The 20,512-nt window shown below is 38.0% G+C and overlaps 1 protein-coding gene across 4 annotated transcripts in view; it reads left to right on the forward strand.

The window, feature by feature from the left end:
• RHOBTB1 (Rho related BTB domain containing 1) overlaps window positions 1-20,142 on the forward strand; it is a 55,313-nt gene extending 35,171 nt beyond the window's left edge. For all 4 annotated transcript variants that reach the window (XM_074830345.1, XM_074830349.1, XM_074830347.1 and 1 more), the window contains 7 exons: window positions 8,099-8,284; window positions 10,019-10,986; window positions 11,405-11,523; window positions 13,876-14,026; window positions 15,752-15,840; window positions 17,258-17,363; window positions 17,861-20,142. In XM_074830345.1, the coding sequence (XP_074686446.1) occupies window positions 8,099-8,284; window positions 10,019-10,986; window positions 11,405-11,523; window positions 13,876-14,026; window positions 15,752-15,840; window positions 17,258-17,363; window positions 17,861-18,030 (1,789 nt within the window). In that variant the 3' untranslated portion in view covers window positions 18,031-20,142. The remainder of the gene's footprint in view (window positions 1-8,098; window positions 8,285-10,018; window positions 10,987-11,404; window positions 11,524-13,875; window positions 14,027-15,751; window positions 15,841-17,257; window positions 17,364-17,860) is intronic.
• The last annotated feature ends 370 nt before the right edge of the window (window positions 20,143-20,512 follow it).

The following is a 20,512-nucleotide window of genomic DNA, read 5'->3' on the forward strand; positions in this document are numbered from 1 at the left end:
GCTGAGTGGCTGTGTAGAAAAGAGGGCATTTGGGCTCTATCCCAAGAGATAGAGCTGGCTGCAGCTGGAAGCTGGTGTCCTGGAAGGCAACATCAAAATCTTTTGGAAATGCTAAACTTGGGAAGTGACTTTTCATGAAAATCTTGATCTTAGTGAATAGGTGATAGATGAATTTCTTGAGCTGCTTTCTACTCCAAGAGTCTCGGCGTCTCAGTCTGGATTTCCTAATACATATGTCGGAATATGGAAACCACTCTGTACAACCAGATATAACCGTTTTAAACTGAGTTCTTATCCATAACTTTGTGACATAAACTTGCCAGTTAAAATTTCTTGACAGTTTTTTAAAATAAAAAAAGAAGAGGAGACTGGTTTTGGTGATAGCCCAAAGAAAGCAAAAGATATGAAAGTCCATGTTTTCTCCCCAGAGAAAGAGATGTATCTAGCATCTGTTAATGTTCAGTTTTCATGTCTTCTGTGACTTCAGAAGTCACTCTCATACTGGATGCAAACCAAACCCTATCATTCTTTCATCTTCTCTGGATTTTTACCTCCCTCTTTGTCTTGTCTCTGGCTTCCTATCTGTGTTCTTCATATAAGGAATCACACTTTTACTGAGTTTTGGGACCTAGCCTTGGATCTTCCTTTTTCTTTTTTTTTTTTCTCTTTTCCATCCTTACCTCCCTCCCTGACCTTGAAACAATTTTTTTCTTCTAAACATGTTGCTTCAAATGATACTTTAAGTAAATCTCTTCTTTCTTCTTTTAAACTCAATGTTGTTCTGATTGATCAATGTTTCTGGGGTTTTTTTTAGAGGATGGGGCTGGGAGTAAAGACGCAGTCATTTCTTCTTTCATTTATTCTTCTGCAGTATCTTTGATGAAAGTTAGTTGGTCCTCTGTGGAGAGATAGCATGTAGTTCTCATCTGTAAGCTGCCTCCTTACAATAACAGAAAATGAGCTCAGAAGCCCACCTTTCCCTGTTTCTGGTTTCTTCATTGTTTTGTGAATTTATTTCTCATTGGTTTATTTTCTGACTGCTCTCTGGAGACAGCAGTTAGCTGATATGTCTTACAAAAGCACTTTTAGCTATATTCTTATCAGTCCCTTTGTATAATATTGTTGAGTTTTGGTGTTTGCCCTGTGTTGATCAGATGTGTTCCAGCTAGCCCTGTACCTTCTCTTGCTCTATCATTTTCTTTCATCCTTCTCCATTGACTTGGTGTTCAGACTTTGTGTCTTACTTTTATAAGCCCAAATTTTGCATGTGAGACACAGAATATTTAAGTATTTCAGCTTCAGTTAACTATCTCTAGAATTCTATTTATCATAGAAATTCTGTTCCTGCATTAGAAATGCAGTAATTGAAATTTTTTCTCCAGGAAAGGGAAAAAGTCATGTATTGGTATGTTATTGGTGGATGTGTATACTGCAAACATACCTGATTCCAAAGAGAGTTTTAGAGTCTAATGGCAAAATTTGGTCCAGAATCATGCTAGGGTATCTTGCAGGCAGCCTGTTTCAACTGTAAAGTTCTATTTAGCATGAAGATGGAATTTTTCACATGTAGATGCTGAACGAGAATTATGGGTGAATTTACTTCTTATAACAAGCAATAAAATGAACCAAATTCCAATACTGTGTAAGCAGTCCTTTCGATTAAAAATAAAATTGTTTTCCTCTTGTTACGCTCTTCCACATGACTCTGTCATTCTTTTTAGCACTATTGCTGGTCAGGCATTTGTATGGTAAAAGTAGCTCTTACACATTTCTGCAGTAGAAAATGAGATATTTTAATCATTCTTTGTGATATCAAAACATTTTTTGTCATTCTCTGTAAATGCACCACTGTTTTCCCATGAGTACCTCAAAGGAAATTGAAGAGATTTTAAAATGCTTAACATTTAAGAATGATGTATTGTTTGTAAGGAATGTATGGGAAAACTCTTTCCACTTTTGAAGCACAGTCTTGAAATATGCAATTTTCATAAAAGTAGCTTTATCTTCTTTTTATTACTGTTGTTTCCTACTAAAAATGACGTTACAGAAATTTTAGAACTAGATCTGCATGCTACTTAACACAAAATCTGAATATATTTCAGGGCATTTTGACAGTTTCGCACATTACACCAGTACTTAAGAAGCTTCACTGCTGTCGGTAAAGTATAGAACTAATTGATTCTCCTGCTCACATCCAGGGCACTGCATGGTCTTGCCCTGCCTTACCTGGATATCTTCAGTTCTTCATATGCCAGGCACCCCCTGCATTTCAGTTTTCCTAGCCTCTCATCTGTTCTGAGTGTGTGCACATGAGTCCCATGTCTTCAGGTCATTTTGTTATGCTCACCACTCACTTAATGAATTTCTTCTCATTTCATGTGATGGCTGCAACTGCATTTACTAAAAATTGAGTCCACTTAAAACATTACCAGCCTTGCTTATCTGCACAATTTTTTTTTTCAGCTCAGTGAGATGCATGCATGAAAAATGTTGTATAACTGAGTGAATCTCTCTCTTCAAAATAGATCTGGATTGACATGGAGATGTAGCAGGGTTTTGTTCAGCCGTAAACAAGATTCTCAATTTAATTCTTAGATGGCCTTCTACTGCCTGAACCTACTGTGTTTGGGAACTTGGGAGCTGCTATCTCCACTCAGGCTGCTGCCCTACACAATATTTCCTTTCAGGTGGTTGAAGCACTATGCAGGTGGACACTAGAGATAGCTCTTTTGAAATTCTGGTCTCAAGTGGGATAAGTTCATCTGTGATGCAGGTCTCTGAGGAATCTTGGGGAAATATGGGAAATCTGTAGGGGAACAATGAAGGCAGAAGGAGTAAAAGCAAAACAACTTTTTATGGATAAATAAATGTCTAAGGTTTAGCTGTTTTAGTAAAGTCAATAGAGTCTAATAATTTGGATGAACCTCTACCAAATTGTTTGCTCTGTAAAATTCTAATAGTCTCCCTTACTTCAACCTTGCTTCTCAGAGAAAGCTGATATCTAAAAGTAGGGAAAAATAAAGACTGTAATAGGAGAAATTCACTGGTTGGGTTTTTTTTTCCCTCACCCCCAAGTCTATTCTTAAAGTTTGATTTCATTAATTATGTGCAACAGACTTCTAGTCAACCAAAATATAATTGTCTATCCATAAACTGATTCTGTCAGATTTAACTCTTGGGTCTTGTTTAAGCTCTCTAAAACAAAATAAATACCTTTGACTCGTCCTCTAGAAAGATAAGATAACATGCCAATACAGTTCAGTCTTCCTCCTTTTCCTCTTTCCCACTCCCTGCATTGACTTCCAGATCAGAGACATCTCCTCTTCACATTCTGTATTCCTCACAGCTTTATTTCTTCCGCTTTCCAAACCCAAGAGTATTATTCCATGACTGTATGGCAAATGAGACCCCTTACATATGTCCAGCAGTTCTTGCATGCAGCAATTTTTCCCAGTAACTTGTAAATTATAAACTAGAGGGAACAACTTCTTCCTAGGTAATGCAGTGTGTACATTTTAGAAAGCAGCCTGTTTCTTTACTGAGACATAAACCCATGTTAGCGTATCTGCAGCCAGCACTACAGTTTATAGCTGTAGATTCAGACTATGAAACATTAAACTTTTAAACACACTTGCCATGGAATATATGAGATATCATTTAATATTGCTGTTTCCTTGAAATTCTGTCTAAAATAAGAGCATTAGTGAGGATGGAAAATATGTAGCCGTTTCTTGTTGAGAGATGGATCAGCAGTATGGGGTGTAGGTACATCTGCAGTGCAGCTCATTACACCAGCTCTGGAACACACATAGCATGGAAGCAGATGAGTCTTTCAAAATCTCAGTCCCAAACCAATGGAGCGCTCTGTTACACAAAACAGCTCTGGTTAGAAAACATTAACTTCTCTGTTGCTTCTAACAGCTCCATCAGAAAGGCTTGTTACATAGATAATATACTGCTTTTTCTCCCCCACCTCACAAGTTTCTCATTGTAGTGATTGCAGAGTAACTTCCAGATGATTACAGTGGCTACCTGTAGCTTGACTACTGCTGAAGCTTGAGGTTGATAATTTAAAGTTGTCTTGTCTTTGTCAGTGCTATACTGCTTGCTTTTCAGCAGTGGTTTGGACTGCTCTCTGTACATCTGATACAGTTCCTAACTCACACAGTAGGAGCTCACACGGTGGCAGCACACCATGTGCTGATTCCTGCCAGAGATTTGGTTGTCTAGATGGTTTCTTTTCATTGTCTGAAATCTAAAAAGAGGTAGTTGCTTCCATCAAAAGTTCTTGTTATTCAAGTTTGGGAAAATATTGCTGAATGCATTGAGATAATACCTATGTTAGGTAGATGGGTTGCTTCTTGAAATGGTGGTAAGGTTCTTTCTTTGCCTACGGGACCCTCCTATAGGAAGTCTATAGCTATGTTTAGACCAAACTGGGCTGACTTCAGATGTGTCTGTTTTGCATTAAGAATTACTTCTGTGACTCCAAGGGGAGCATTTGAAGTACTCTTACGCTGGTCTTACGCTTTAATGTGAGACTCCAATGCAGGAGTCTTGTCAGCCAGGAAGTGACAAACGTGAGTGGTGGTTGATTTGCCTACAGCTGAGAGAATATGTTCGCCTTTTCCACCTGCCAGGTTCTGCACATGTACATTGTGTTCGGCCCTGTTTGGAGCCCCAGTGAGTAGAAAGAAACCCGATTTCTTGCATTGGTGATGCAGAGTGTTTCACTGATGGTTTGTCACACACTAGAGCAAGTCACACAGAAGTTCTGACTTTTGGTGATACTTAAGCATGTTCAGATGTTTCAAATAATAAAGAGTAGATGATTCACAATTTCTTCTGATAAACCTATGAAAAGTGAAATGTAAGAATAAATGAGTTATGCATTTCCAACATGTACCACTGAATCTACAAGACAGTGTGTTGGATATCCAAGGTACCATTTCTCTTTGCTGAGTTATGTGTAATACATATCTTTGTTTCTTGTGATACTTCAGTATCAAACATCAGTAAATGCTCTAAGTGCAAGCATATGCTTTTGTTGTATTTAACAAAAGTGGATGCACACAGTGCCTTATCGCCCATCTCAGTTGGATGGTGCTCTAGGAGGAATGTGATGGAGAAGTTCTAAAGCACTTTCTGGCATTCAAGTCTATGGAAATGTTTCTTGAATCATTCCTGAATTTTACTGGGAAATGGTTATGAAACTTCTTTTTGGAAAAATAGAAGCTTGTATTTGTGAATATATCACTGCAGAGAAAGAAGAAAGCAGAAGTAAACCTGATTCATCCTTTCTTGTTCTTCAACTAACCAAATCACACAAAAATGGCAATAAATCAGATTTTTTTTTTTAAATCCTATCCTTTTATGTTCCCTGAGAATATTAAAATAACATTGGTAAGTTTTTAATGTTTGGGAAATATTAATGCATTATTTTAACCTGACAAGTTTTGGCTTTTATGAATAAATGTCAAACCAAACTTTATACTGGGAGGTTAGCAAGTTGTAAATGTGCCTTTGACATTAAAAGGAATTGTAGGTATTTTAAATAAAGTTTCCAAAGGACCATGTTCCCCAAATGTTCACAGTCCTTTGTAGACAGTTAATCTTCCTCATATATTACTGCCTTCAACTTGTACGAATACTGCAAATCATGCTTATGACTTGAAGGAAAACTTAATTTATTATGATAAGGTGAATGTATTTTGCCAGCTGTGGTGCTGGTTCAGCACGTGAACTCTGTCACTACCCAGTGATTTCCCATCCGTCCTGTTTATGGCACAGGGCCATATATTTATTTCTACAGAACCCTCAGGATATTAATTTTATGGGGAAGTCCAGGTTTTAACACAGGATAAATAATAAGCAAATAACTTTTTTTTTTTTTTTTTGCCTCTTTATGCTGTTTTTCACTTCATTCAGAAGGCAGTAAGATGGAAATGTCCTGTTAGTACAATGCTACGTGTGTTGTGAGTTATGGGTAAAGAAACCAGCTTTCCCCAGCTCAGTTTTATGGTTGCCCAGGGAAGGCCAGAAGTGGTGAGTTGCTCAAGAACCACATGCAGCTCAGTCATATAAATGTGAGACTCCCTTGGCGAGGGCTGTAACATGTGCAGGGCAGTGCTAGGGCCAGTCTGCTAGATAGCCTGGGCCTGGCCTGTCCGAGGAAACAGATTATCACTGACTCTTCTCAGGAGCCCAGATCTGTGGCCAGCCCAGCACCGGTCAGCAGCAGCGCCGTGGGAGGGCTGTTGTCATCTCCTGCCTGTGATCTTCTGGAGCTCTGTTTCCTTTTGGTTTTCTGAGAGATGTGATGCGTGTCTTGTAGTTTATAGAGTCAGGAGGGTCGGATACTCATGACTGCAATTACTTGGCTTAGGTATTAATTTCTGAAGGACACAAGACAGTCTGTCTCTCTAAGATGCTTAGTTGTAGTTAGGACCAGCCAGACAGCCAGCACTTCTGGAGATCTTGAATTAAACAACAATTGGCCAGATTAGAATATATGCAACACATATTTTTTTATCTTAGCTGTACTTTGATTTCTCCTTTCTGGGAGCTAAGCAAATGTCTGCTGGGGCCTAGGTGTTGCTTTTAAGTGACCTTGAATAGAGCAAGTTTGAGTTTAAAGGGTGTTTGCCTCGTTATGTAGAAGACCAGCGTATTAGCTGCTTACCACTTCGTTATTTAGTAGATAACTTTGCAGTTTGAAAAGGCCTTGTTCCTAGAGATGACAGATGTGTTGCAGTTTATATAAGATACAAACTTGGAGCAGGAGCATTTCCCTTGCATTAAATTTATGCTCACATCAGTACCTGTATTGTGGGCAGCTATCTTTAGAAACAGTCTTGCTGGATATATCTGTGCCCTCAGTGAAATGTAGAAAGCAGCAGTACTGAGGAGGTATTTCATTATTTAAAAGGTGAATGTTAAGATTCACTGCTGCTGCTCTATACATTGCACAAACTGCAGACACAACACATTTGTGCTAAATTAAAGAAGTGAGGTAGACACGGTATTGCTGAGCTTATCCTGCTGACAATTCTGTAGCAATAAGTTGCATCCCCAAAAAGTCCCTTCCCCTGAATTTTTCTTAAGTTTCAATTCAACTTTTTTTTCTTCTTTTCTTTTATTTCCCATGAGAGACCCAAGAGCTTGAGAACTGCTTTGTAACATCCCAGCCCAGTTTATAAATAATGAAATTGCCCCAAGTTAAGAATGCCGTAAGACAACTATTCAAGCATTTCTCTGCCTTAGGGTGCTAGGTCTGACAAGAGTTAGGTGGTGGTTTAGTAGATGAACTGTCAACCTTAATCCTCATACTTACAATTTATAAAGCAAGTTTATTTAGTGAAGTACTTCTTGTTTTCTTAAAACCTTTAAAAGTCTGCAATGTTGTCATGCTTACTCTGATTTAAGCCACTGTCCTATTCTACACTTTACTGATCTCATTTTCATTGTAATGTTTATTTTTGCTTATATTGTAGAAGTAGTTGTTCTGCTGCAAATTGCTCTTCTAACAAGTTATTTGTTAAAGATGTTAGAGAATTGCTGTGCAAAGTGCATTGCAAAGGAGACCACCTCAGTATCTGAAATGGTGCCAATAAAGGTATTTCTCCATGACAAGTTCAGAAGTGATCTGTGTCTGCCTGTGCGGCTGTTCTGAAGTTTTTCATAACTCCTTTCTAATTTTTAAGCACCAATGATCTTTGAATTGCAATTTAGGTGTCCATTCAGCAGAATTATTTCTTGAGCAATGACAGCCTGTGAGTAACTGTAGTGTAAAAGTAGAGAATGGCCAGCTCTACCTCTCTTCTTAGTGCTCTGTTCATACGTGCAGGGATCATCTCTCCACATAGAGGGGCAGTGCTTCCTGGGTATGTGGCTTTGTGCTCCCATGCTTTTGTGGTGAAATGTGTAGCTTCCATCAAACCTCTGCACGAACAACATGTATTCTGACATCTGGGTGTCAGCATATTTTTCAAAGTGTGGAGTGGAGTAGCTTTAAGCTGGAGTGGTGAAAATAGGTGAAGCTGCAGCAGAAACCATGTTTGTTGGGTTTTAATTGGATATTTTCTTGTTGCCTTTCTAGGTCTGATGTAGTTGTTCTGTGCTTTTCAATTGCTAACCCAAATTCTCTGAATCATGTGAAAACGATGTGGTATCAAGAAATCAAGCACTTCTGTCCTCGCACACCTGTCATTCTGGTGGGCTGCCAACTAGATCTCCGCTATGCAGATCTTGAGGCTGTTAACAGAGCCAGACGGCCTTTGGCAAGGTAAAGTTTTAACAAAAATAAGAATTTTAAAAAATCACCTTGGTAATCAGGTACAGTACTTTCAGAAGAGAAATGATAGACCCTAGTTTCCTTTTTTTTGTAAAATGAGAATATATGTGCTCTCTTCTTTTTATTCCTGTTGTCTGAGTTGGTTAGTTCTTTAAAACACACACAGTTATTATATGTTTCCCACAATATTTTTGCACATTGGACATCTAAACTCGTTTGGGTGCCTGAACACTACGATAATATAGTTTTCTTATACGTCTTTCTCCACCTGAACGTGTGTATCATGTCCTACCCTGTCACTACTGTCAGGTACCGTTTTAAACTGACAGATTCTACTCAAGTTTTCTTAATTCTCAATTATTATTCTTTTGTAAATGTAATCCTAAATCATGACAAAAAATACAGCGGTTGAAATTACATTTTTTTAAAAGTTCTGAGATTAAAAGAGAGTTTGGGGTCATTCTGGAGAAACTGGTTTTCTCAGATTCAAAAGACAAGCATTCACATGGTTGGCCAAAACAGTCACACAATTACCTGCTGACTTCTAATTCCCTCCTTTTATGTGAATTTGAATGAGACCAAATTCATGGAAATAATATCCATGATCACGTAATTAAAGTCTGTATTCAAATAACAATTTTCCGTAAAGGGATTGATTTAATATTTCATGGGCTCTTAGAAAACATTGTGTTTCATTGCATTCAAGTTCTTGATTCGGCAATATGTTTTTCATAGGTTTGTTTGTTTATTAAACTTTTCTTCATTGTGTGGGTGGGGTGGGCTTTTTGGTTGACTCTCTGAAAGGAAATGTTTTTTTCAAAACTCAAAATTCTTCTGCCCTAATCCTCCTTTCTGATTTCACCATTAATAAAGTTTGAATCAGTACTCTGCATGTCTAGCACAGACTTCTGCCACCTGAAGTGATTATTAGCTGGCAACTAAAGCAAGCTGTTGTCTGGAGTGTGTTAAGTCTGTGCCAGCTTGTGTCTGCCCAATATGGTATGCTCAGAGAAGGCATTGCTGGGTCGTGTCTTCTGGTTTGTTGTGTAAATGGATCCTAGCCCAGACTTTTTTTCTGTTTTGTTTATCCTGTGTCGTGTACTAGAGCTGCTCTGGAAATTCATGAGTTCCCACATAATGCTTCTACAGCCAAAACAGGCCTAACTCTTGAAGTGTGTGTTCAGTTACACATTTGTCATAAGCTACTATGATTTTCTTTAAAAAGCATAAGCTTAAGAAATATTTCTTATTTCATATTTAGCTATATTTGTGGCATTTCTATGTCATGAGAATTTCCATTTGAGTTTAAATGATGCATACAAAGAAAGATACTGATAGAGTATCTGAACAGAGAGGGATGTTAGGAGATTTTTTTAAACAATGAAGGTTCTCAAGCATCCTATCAACTTTTTTACTGTAAATTTCCCTCTAACAGAGAGAAGGCTTCCTCCATTTTGTGAAAATGATTTCTACATATTTTTAGTAACATTGCAAAGACATCCCCAAACTTAAACAAAATTACAAGTATGTGCTATTCTAAAACTCTCTGGAGTCATGGTTGTAGGTTTCCAGAGGGCTTTGTGGGCTTAATTTTATATTTTGTTTCATTTGAATGATGTTTATCTCAGAATTGGTGCTGAGACATTTTGTAAATTTCCATGCTTTCTGGAGTAACTTTGTGATGATCGTTGTGTGTGAGAAGGTTTATTTTTTGTTTAACCCTAGGCCAATAAAGAGAGGAGACATTTTGCCACCAGAAAGAGGCAGAGAGGTTGCCAAGGAGCTTGGGATACCATACTATGAAACCAGTGTATTTGACCAGTTTGGGATTAAGGATGTGTTTGACAATGCAATTAGAGCTGCCCTGATCTCCAGAAGACACCTGCAGTTCTGGAAATCTCATTTGAAGAAGGTCCAAAAACCTTTGCTTCAGGCTCCATTCCTACCTCCAAAAGCCCCTCCTCCAGTTATCAAAATTCCTGAGTGTCCCGTACCAAGCATGAATGAAGCTGGATATTTATTGGACAGCCCACTGTGTGCAGATGTTATGTTTGTTCTCCAGGAGCAGGACTACATTTTTGCTCACAAGATTTACCTAGCTACCTCCTCTTCAAAGTTTTACGACCTTTTCTTAATGGAATGTGAGGAAAGTCCAGAGTTGGATGAAACACAGTATAATAACGAAAATACAAATAAGGATGTTCTGACAAGTCACCTTGAGACAAATAGTGACAGTGATGAGACACTCTTGAAATCTGCTGATGTTAAAATTCCCCCACCAGAAAGTACTGACTCTTTAAACATGCTAGAACCCGAATCTGCGGAAACAAATTCTGCAGCAACATCTCTGTCATCCTGGGGTAAGGGGTTTGTTAGTGTACATAAGGAAATGCAAGTGAATCCTGTCTCAAATAGGACATGTCCTGTAACTGTGGTAAAAATGGATTCATCTGTGCAGGCTGGACCTTTTAAAACTGTTTTGCAGTTTTTATACACAGGGCAACTGGATGAAAATGAAAAAGATCTCACAAGACTGGCTCAGATTGCTGAAATCTTGGAAGTATTTGATTTGCGAATGATGGTGGAGAATATTATGAATAAAGAAGCCTTCATGAATCAAGAGATTACTAAAGCATTTCATGTCAGAAAAGCTAATCGGATAAAAGAGTGCCTTTGCAAAGGGACATTTTCTGGTAAGTACATGCTTTAACAGGAAAAGCACTAATTCTTTTCTCATTCATGTTGCTGTTGCTTCACAGACTTCAAAAACTGACAGCTTGCATTGTTCTGACATGAGGGACGAGCCCAAATTTATAGTGTTACTCAAGGCCAACTGTTCCAACCTGGGATTCTGCAGTTTAATTTCTCAAAATCTACACAGAAGCTTTTAAATAAGTGATCCAAGTTTCCAAAGTGTTGAACATCCAATACTTCCTTTTTAAGTGAGGCTTTTTATTTAACTGCATAGAACGCTGGAGTGATCTTTGAGGTGAGGGTCGTGAGAAGTGAAAGAAGTCCTTGATTAACAATGTGCAAGTGAAACATTCTTGAGACACAGTTTCACTTTAAATGCAGAATTGCAGAATGCCTGTTTCTTTGTTCCCGTGGCAGATGTGACATTTAAATTGGATGACGGAACCATAAATGCTCACAAGCCACTGCTGATCTGTAGCTGTGAATGGATGTCTGCTATGTTTGGAGGATCATTTATTGAAAGCTCAAACAGTGAGGTATTTGTCCATTTTTGTCCATTTTGCTTATAATGTCTGATGGATTTAGGGTGATGGAAGCATCATTCTGTATCTATTTGAAAGCTTGCAATAATCCCTGGAATGATTCTTTATTCTTCCCTTGCAGACCTGGGATGCTTTTCTTCTTAAGGCATTAAATTAGGATGCCTAAGAGGATAATGTGTTTTCTGCAAGGCATGAGGCTTCCTCCAATGCTGGAGCATGTGTTTAAACCTGAAATCCTTTAAAATATTAAGTATGGGGGGAGAGAAATTAAATATGAATTTGTGAATTTCTTTAAAATAAGTTTTAAAGTTGTGTGAATATATATACAATCAGAAGCATTACAAAGAATTCTTGGGGAAGGGGCATTGATGAAGGAATTAAAGGGAAAAAAGGATTCAAGAACATGGAGTGTTTAAACTAGAAAAGGGAGCTGGCTTCACAGTACTTCAGCAGAAACTAAGTGTATCAGCTTGTCCTCTTGAGTAAAGCAGGTATGAAGTACAGTATAAAAGATCTCAATGCTTTGAATTAAGATTTTGCAGCAGAAGCCTTGTACGTTCAGGTGCCTTCATGGTCTGTTTTTCAAATTCTGAATACTCTGCTAATATTTTTTTCTTGTGTTTTATCCATACCCAGGTTTTGATTTTCTTGTTCCTTTCCATACTTATGGGTCTTGCTTATATGAAGAGTTCAAGTTTTTTGTTTTTAATATGCTGGAAGATTTTTCTTGCTTCTTCTAGTACAGCTGTAAACATAATTCCTTTCCCAGAGGCATGCTCAACAAGTGGTTCATTAAAAATACATAGTTTGATGCTAGTAAGCAACATTTGGCAATGAAGAATATGCATTTATTTTCTAACAGCCTATTTTCAATGATTAACTTAACAGTGTTAGCTCATCTTTCCAATTTAAAATATTTACCTTCCATTTTGTAGAGTTTAAAGCATTCAGTAATGCTTTTGGAAGTTTTAAAATATAAGTAGATATGAACTGAATGATTTCTTTTTGGTTTACAAAAAATCAAACCATCCTCTTTTTACTTATTACTTTTTCTGTATTTGGGACACAACATTTTATAAACTCATTCACTGAATTTACTGTTCTCTGCACTAACAAAAATATATCAATAATGAATGAGTTGCACAACTAGCTCCTCTTACTTGGAGAATTGAGCTGCTTCCCAGAGTGGATGATATGCATAAGAGGTTCATGCTTTAGCACTAACAGATCTGGGTTTGAATCCCACCCATCCAGGCAGACCTGAAAGAAAAATTAACAACCTCTCAAAGGTTAACAATAAGCTATGTGACAACAATTAACCCCATCTAGCAGGAAGTTCATACTGACTGCTTCCAAGCAGTCAGATTAAGTTGCATGTACATTTAATTCCTCATCATAATTTTATTACTATTTTTCCGCTCTGCAATTTTTTTTACTGTAAGCTCTTCAGAATAGTACAGTGCATTCTTCAGTGCCAGCATCTCTTCAGTTATGAAGATGTACGTGACAAATGGCTGATTAATGGCATAGACTAGCTTGGGTATCGGAAGCAGACTTACCTGCCGCAACATTGAGTCCTGCAAGAATCTTTGGAGGAGTGATCATGTATGAAAACCGTAGTTGAGATGCTACAGTGATAGGTTACAGTGAGGTTTTCTAACTCTCGTTACTCTTCTTTTAGGCTTCCCTGCGGTGAAATGAAGTTTGGGTTGTCCTGTTGAGAAATTAGATAGCTTTCATCCCAGTCTTGGTAGTTTCATTATATGGTGGTTATGCTAATTACATGTGTGTGGCAGAAATGGTTTACATTTTCTTTGCCTCATTTCTTCAGTTCTCAGTCCCTTCCTAACCAACATTTACTTGGATAATTTGGTTAGTTATAAACAGACTGAGAGGGGTGGGGTTTTTCATTATCCTTTGGTTATTCTCAGAATTCCCATAATATCCCTTGTCAGGAGCAGATAGATTGCATTCCTCCAGAAGTCTACCAAGGGAGGTTTAACCTGGGAGGTGCTCAGTGGCTTTTATGTATCCCACAGAGCTGTCCATTTCCAGGCTAGAAAGCGTTGAACACATTCACTGTTTGATCTGGATCCAATTCCAGCAACTTGGTACCGAGTTGCTTGTATGTAAACTGGCAAAGGATCTGACTCTGAAGATATGCTTACCTGTTGGCAGCTTCTTGAACTTTAATGGGAAATTTCTTTTTTGAAAAATGTTTCCCATGCCTTTCTAAAATGACTTGAAGAGAAAAAGAGACAGTCCAGCAAAGTGACAGAAGTGACATATGACCTGTATGAAAATTCCTTAATTGTTAGAGACTCTTCTCTTAAATATATTTTCCAGGTAGTTCTTCCCAACATAAACAAGACTTCCATGCAAGCAGTTTTAGATTACTTGTATACCAAGCAACTGTCCTCCAGTCAGGAACTGGACACACTTGAGTTAATCGCATTGGCAAATAGGTTTTGCCTTCCTCACCTGGTTGCGCTAGCAGGTAAGAATTTGTGGCCTTGTTCAATGCAGTGTCTTCTGCAATGGCTGAAACATCTTCTAATGGTTTTGGAATGCACAGGATTTTCTTGGGTGTTTTGGGGGTTTTTTTCTGAAAAGAATATTGTAATACAAATAGATATTTTCAGTTTAAAAAATCTATTTGCCTTTCTCTTGTCTTTTTCAGTTTTGTGCAGAACCAGCTCAGAACACTGAAGTATTCTGTGCTTTAAAAACAGAAAGAGTAAACCTCTTTAGCATTCATATAATGTCTGTAGCTTGTAATATCCATTCTGTTGTTGTTAATTTACCTGAAAACAAGATGAATCCCAGGCTTTCCATTACATAATGAATGAAGTGCTCCATTATACATTTCTATTCAAAGAGAGTAACTGAGCCAGTTCAAAACTGATCTAGATGATCATGATTTTTAGAAATGCTGCCTGGATCCCTTTTCACTGCCCAGATGGGAATTGGGATATTTTGGTATATACATGGGGATTCAACCCTCATTTCAGGAACAAAAAGTTTTCTATCACATATTTACAGAAAAATTACAGGATAGGATACTACTTAGTTTTCAAATTAAATCCACACACACACACCAGACCTCTGGGGGCAAGGGGTTGTTTATTTGTTTCTCTCTATATATGTAACTTGGAATTGTTCTGAAGACATGGTCAAGGCCAAAACTCAGAGGCAGATGATGCAAAGCTACACATATTTACAGGACAAAATTTAGGCAAAATTTAATCACATTCCAAATCCTAGCTCTCCTTCAGTTGTGCATCAGGACTGTGTACCTTGTCTTCACTAGTTCTGACAGACCAAATCTTTACTGCCTGATTTTATACGCACTTTTTAACTGTAGTCTTGATTATTCTTTTAAATAGCTGCAGCATAAATGTACATATACTATTAAGAATATTTCATTCCATTTAATTCTTGATGAAATATTTTTGATTCCAAAGGCTACTGCCAACAACTGGACCCAGCAGAATCAAATCAGCTGACATTTCCCAAAAACCACTCAAGCCTCTAAGATACTTATGCTTCTAGGAAAGGGTTAAGGAGACTCTTGAACTGAAGTGACTTTTGGGGGAGCTAGTCAGCCTTCATCTGGATCCTAGGAACAACTAATCTGAGAATCTGAAGAGGGCCTGAAGTGAACTTTTCTATATCACTGCTGTGGGTATACTCATTAGTAAATCCACGATGCAATGGCAAGTGCACTGCTGCCTACAAACTTGACTATTGCTTTTGTATTACCCAAAAGAGACAGCTGATCACATTTCTAATTTATGTTGAATATTGCACCCATCCATTCTGCCAGAAAGAGACTGATGGCTGCTGAGCTTTGTCCTTCTATAAGTGGTTATTAATTGCAGGCTCGATTTCTGTGAGAGAGAGAGATAAGAATTGTGTGTGAAACCAGAAATAACTAGTTTGGGTTGAGGCAAAGGGGCAAATCCTCATATAGAGTCTGCTCCACTGGAGAAAGACACTCTATACCTGTGATGCAGAATCTCCAGCCACAACTCTAAATGCCAGAATTTGGCTTCACCCAAATCTGAAGTTGCTCAGGCTATCTGGATGAATGTGCCACTTGCATAACACTTAAAATTAACACAAGGAGGGAGAACATGCCTTCTTGGTTCTGTTACTTGTGGATGATCTGACCTTGAAATGTGACTGTTTCCCACGAGTGACAAGTTTTCTCCTCTAACAGAACAGCGTACAGTACAAGAGCTGACAAAAGCCTCCATGAGCGGCATTGCAATAGATGGAGAAGTACTATCCTATTTGGAATTAGCTCAGGTCAGTGTGCACTGTTTTTTAAAGATATTCTGGTCAACTGCAGGTCTGAGCATTGCATCTAAGTGGCTCAAAGTCTGTAGTTTTAAGAGTGACTGACAATAAAATGTAGTTTTATCTTCTACTGTAAAGGCGGTTTTTACATCACTTAAATATAGATGTTTCATTTTTGAACTAATCTGGGGGGAATTGTCTTTCAAGCATATATTTCAGTTTTTCTTGATTGTGGAGCTTACAAGCTCCACATTCTCGTGGCCATGTTTCAGTAATATGAAATGTAATGTAATGAAGCTGTTCAGTTTTGTAATATTGACTGATTCTTGGGTTCCTATCAATTCAGTTCTTGTAGACATATGTAGACCTGTATTGCAAAGGTAACATTTTTTGTATTCTTAGACTTGACATTTAGACTGGCTAGTCAGAGCCAGACATCTGATCACAATATTTCTTGAGTCCCAGAAACTACGAAAATAGAGCGCCCCAGGTCACAGTTAAACTACACACTTGTTTTCCAAAAGGACTGCTACAGCAGTCTCCAAGATACAGTAGTACAAGCCAGAATGTTCTTTAAATTGAATTATTCTTGATTTCATGCTAATGATGAGTCTGGCTGCGGCTTGGCTTGAAATCTGGAGTTTAAGTAGCACTGAAATACAGCACAACCTGGCCACCATGCAAGATTTCCTGCAGCTGCTTTCAAGTCCCTCTCTCGCAATACCTATAATGCTGTTGCAAAACTAGAACTGAACCCCTTCCAAGAAAAGGCAGCTCACTTCACTTGATTTTATGAAGGGTGTGTTTTCTTTTTTCTTCTGCTGGTTGAAGACAGAAGTACTATGTTTAACTACTGTTAGGATATCCTCTCTGCCCAGTACCCACATCAGTATGATGTGTTTATAAGCTGAGAAGATCGTAGTAGACAGTCAGAATGCCAAAATAGACACACGTGCTATACAATCTGACTTGCATTATAGCTGTGCTTCCTTATGACCGTAGGAAGCTTGTACAAGATTTTGTATCGAGCTTTCAGTAATGCTTGAATTCTGTCAATGAGCGTAGTTTTCCAGGCAGTTCCTTCAGAGCAGGGTTTGCAGTAACTGATAGCGATATGACTGGTACAACCATACCAGAAAATTCAGGTCCAGTGTGCCTTGGGTTCAGATCCTGTGTGGGACTGTATGCAGTTTGCCAGATCCTGTGCATGCTAAGCAGCTCTTCATGAGCCTTTTGGGCCACTGGTTGTTCCAGCAGGATTGTGTGAGAAGCTCTAGGGCATCTAGAGGCCACTTCAGCCTTATGCTTGGGAGAGTACTGCCAGATACAATCCGCTGGGGACCACTCTAGCTTTAGTTGTTAATTGGGGCTGCAAAATGAATGATAATTTCAGGAAATGGAATAAGGTCTTTGTTTTTCTTTACAGTTTCACAATGCTAACCAGCTGGCAGCTTGGTGCTTGCACTACATCTGCACCAATTACAACAGTGTTTGCTCCAAATTTCGCAAGGAAATCAAAGCTAAATCTTCAGGTATGGGCAACTTTCCTCCACAGTTTTCATGAGGTTTCCCCTTCTTTCTTCCCACCCAGTTGATAAACATGAAGACAAAGATGAGCTCAGATAGCTAAGCAATGAGACCAAACATCTGCACTAACTTGAGTAGCATTCATAAATTCTTCTTATATGTAAAGAAAGGTCATAATCATTAGCCTGATTCGTAGACAAGCATTATGTTCTATCCCTATTTCAGTGACGCTGAAAGTCAGGCTCCACAATGAAAAATACACGTTGTAAAGGGCTTGCTTTTGTACACTCTTCGGTGGACTAAGGTCTCTTGAGTGCAACTGCTTTCAAAGTCTTTTCGACCTGTAAGGAAGACACATGAGGAAACTGGGGGAATCTGCGATAAGCCAGCTAACATAGAGACTGGACAAATGTTTAGTGGCATAGCTTTTTGCAGAGATTTCTGGGATTTGTGTATCTTATTGACTTGTTTGGGGGCTTTTTGGTTGTTCCTTTTTCATCAGATAATCAAGAATATTTTGAGAGGCATCGCTGGCCGCCTGTGTGGTATTTAAAGGAAGAAGATCACTACCAGCGAGTTAAAAAAGAAAGAGAAAAAGAAGATGTTGCACTGAATAAACACCATTCGAAGCGGAAGTGGTGCTTCTGGAATTCCTCTGCTGTAGTTGCCTGAAGAAAGCAAATAAGTGGAAATCCATAGCCAGTGTCAGAAATTAGTCTTATTGTTAGAAATAAGATGTAGTTCAGTTTTTCAGGAAATGTTGTTCCATGTGTGCATTTATTATTGCTAGGTTCAAAAGCACAAGCTTACTGAAAGTGAGCCTGGAACAGCTCCTCAAAGTCATATGTATATTTTTGGCTAGTAAGCAGATAAATGTCCACCATTATTTCTTTTTTATACAAAAAAAAAAAAAAAATCCAGCATTCATGTTTCAATCTCCAATTGGGAAATATTTTTATACTGTCTGGTATATTTTGTTCAGATAAAATTCTGGATACCATTTTATTTTACAGACTACAAAATAACCATGTAGCAGCTTTGTAATTAGATTTTAACTATTTTTACTATGTGAGTACAGTGAAATAGACAATCTTCAATCATAAGAGATCGCTTTTAGGGTATCTAATAAAAAGTCATCTTAGGAAAAAATCTAGTTGCCTAGTATAGGTTGTCTTCTTTAAACTATGTACTGTGCACTGGTAATATAATTAGATGGTTATTTCCCCTTTCTAAAGTAAAGGGTTAGAATAAGATCCAATAACTGCAAGATATAGAGTGCTTGATCTTCGCTCAGCTGAATAATAGGCAATATAATTACCTGTTCAACTGCAGGAAAATGTATTTCTAATATTTGCCGTGTAAGTGCAAATAATTATGAGTATGTGGGCCATGTGAAATCTAGTGATTCTAAGTATTCAGAGGTTTTATATGTCTAGATCAAAGAGAATATTTCTAAAATCATTTAGAAGGGCTTATTAATTTATATCCTTATACAAGTATGGATCTGAATACAAAAAGCAGTTACACTGCTTGCATTTGAATTACTGCATGGCAGTTACCTTGCTCTGTGAGATCTTAGCCATGCAGCCATTCCTCATGCCGAATTCCTTTTTGCTTCAGTGCAAGCAAATGAAAGGGCTGCAAAACCAAGTAGGAGTTGTATAGTGCTACAGCATTTTGTAAATGAAGAAGGGTCTTCACACACAAGATCACTTCAGTTTGATCCAAATTGTTTTATAGCTTTTCCCAGATAGAACCCAAACTGTTAGATTATTTTTAAGTAAATCGTATATTTCCCCTGAAAGTAGGTATTCCCAGAAAGCTGGGGACAAAATGATGGCAGAAAGGCAGGAATTCTGCACAAGTGGTGCAAGAAAAAAAAGCCTCCGGTGTTTTCAAATAGCCTGTGTGTTTGACTTTTTATCAACCACCACTTTAAAGCTGCAGTGTTACACTAGATTACATAAGGATGAGAGCATTTTTTAAATGACCAAAACTAAAATACATAGACTGTAGAACATACACATGCAATCCTGTACAGTGTCTCAGGCACAATTCTGTAACCAAGGTAATATTGTGTATTAGGTTCGTTCATATTGTTTTGTGCTGGCAGCTCAGCATACCAATGTGAAAAGCTGTTTCTTTGTATTTTTTTCTGTATTCAAAGGCAAGGCAGTGCAGTCAAACCCCAGTACTGTAGGTCAGGAACGGCTTTGGTCTGAAAGCTGTATACACCTCTACATATTTGCATTCTGAATGGACTAATTCTTGGCAGATGCTACCACAGGATGGTAGAAGCCACCCAGCATGGAAAGAGATGCTGCTCTACAAACATTTATAAGGAAAGCAAGTGACAGATTCCTGCCCCTATAAGATTCATCACTGAATGGTGATAAAGAAGGGCTATAAATGATGGTTGCAAATACGTCTCCTTAATTCTTGGTCAGTGGTAATGAATATTGTGGAGGAGAAGAATGAATGAGAGAAGATGTGTCAAGACTAAGATGAGATGTCATACAATGTTAACCAGTCACATTTTAAGTAAGTATTGCTACTAGGTTTTACACAACCAAAGCTACTGTATGATTGTAATCTTGCCAAACTATAATGGATATATAAATGAACCTGAGGTATATGCAATAATATCCAGTTGTGCTAGCTATCAGCTACTATAACCAAGTGGCTGGTTCATTTGGTTAATGCTGTCTATGGCCTTTAATCTTGGTGGTTATTTTGTGTTTTTTATTTTGAAAAAAAAAGTCAATAAAACTGTTTAGTTACAAATTGTGTCCCAGCCCTTTGAAAAACCTTCCCAAATTTTGCAGTAGGTGTCACCCTTTTTAGTACTGCTTGTAAGCATCCAGCTGTGGTATCATTTGTTGAATTTTACTGAACCGCTACTTCCATGGCATGCTAGGATTTGTGCTTGGGAACGTCACAAGGAAATCCAACAGTGTTTGTATATGATGGTGGAAGGTTGGTGCTTGTCACTTACTGTTAAATTACATAGCAAAAAAAAAAATCTCTTGCCACATTTCCCCATGGTTTCTGATATTTAATTATCATGATATTACCCAAGGGACATGAAACTAATTAGTCATGACAGACATGGGGAGGACAAATGCAGGTAAACAGTAGGAAGTCTATAAGGGTT

The sequence above is a fragment of the Strix aluco genome, chromosome 7 (genome assembly GCF_031877795.1).
Source record: "Strix aluco isolate bStrAlu1 chromosome 7, bStrAlu1.hap1, whole genome shotgun sequence".
Lineage (NCBI taxonomy): Eukaryota > Metazoa > Chordata > Aves > Strigiformes > Strigidae > Strix > Strix aluco.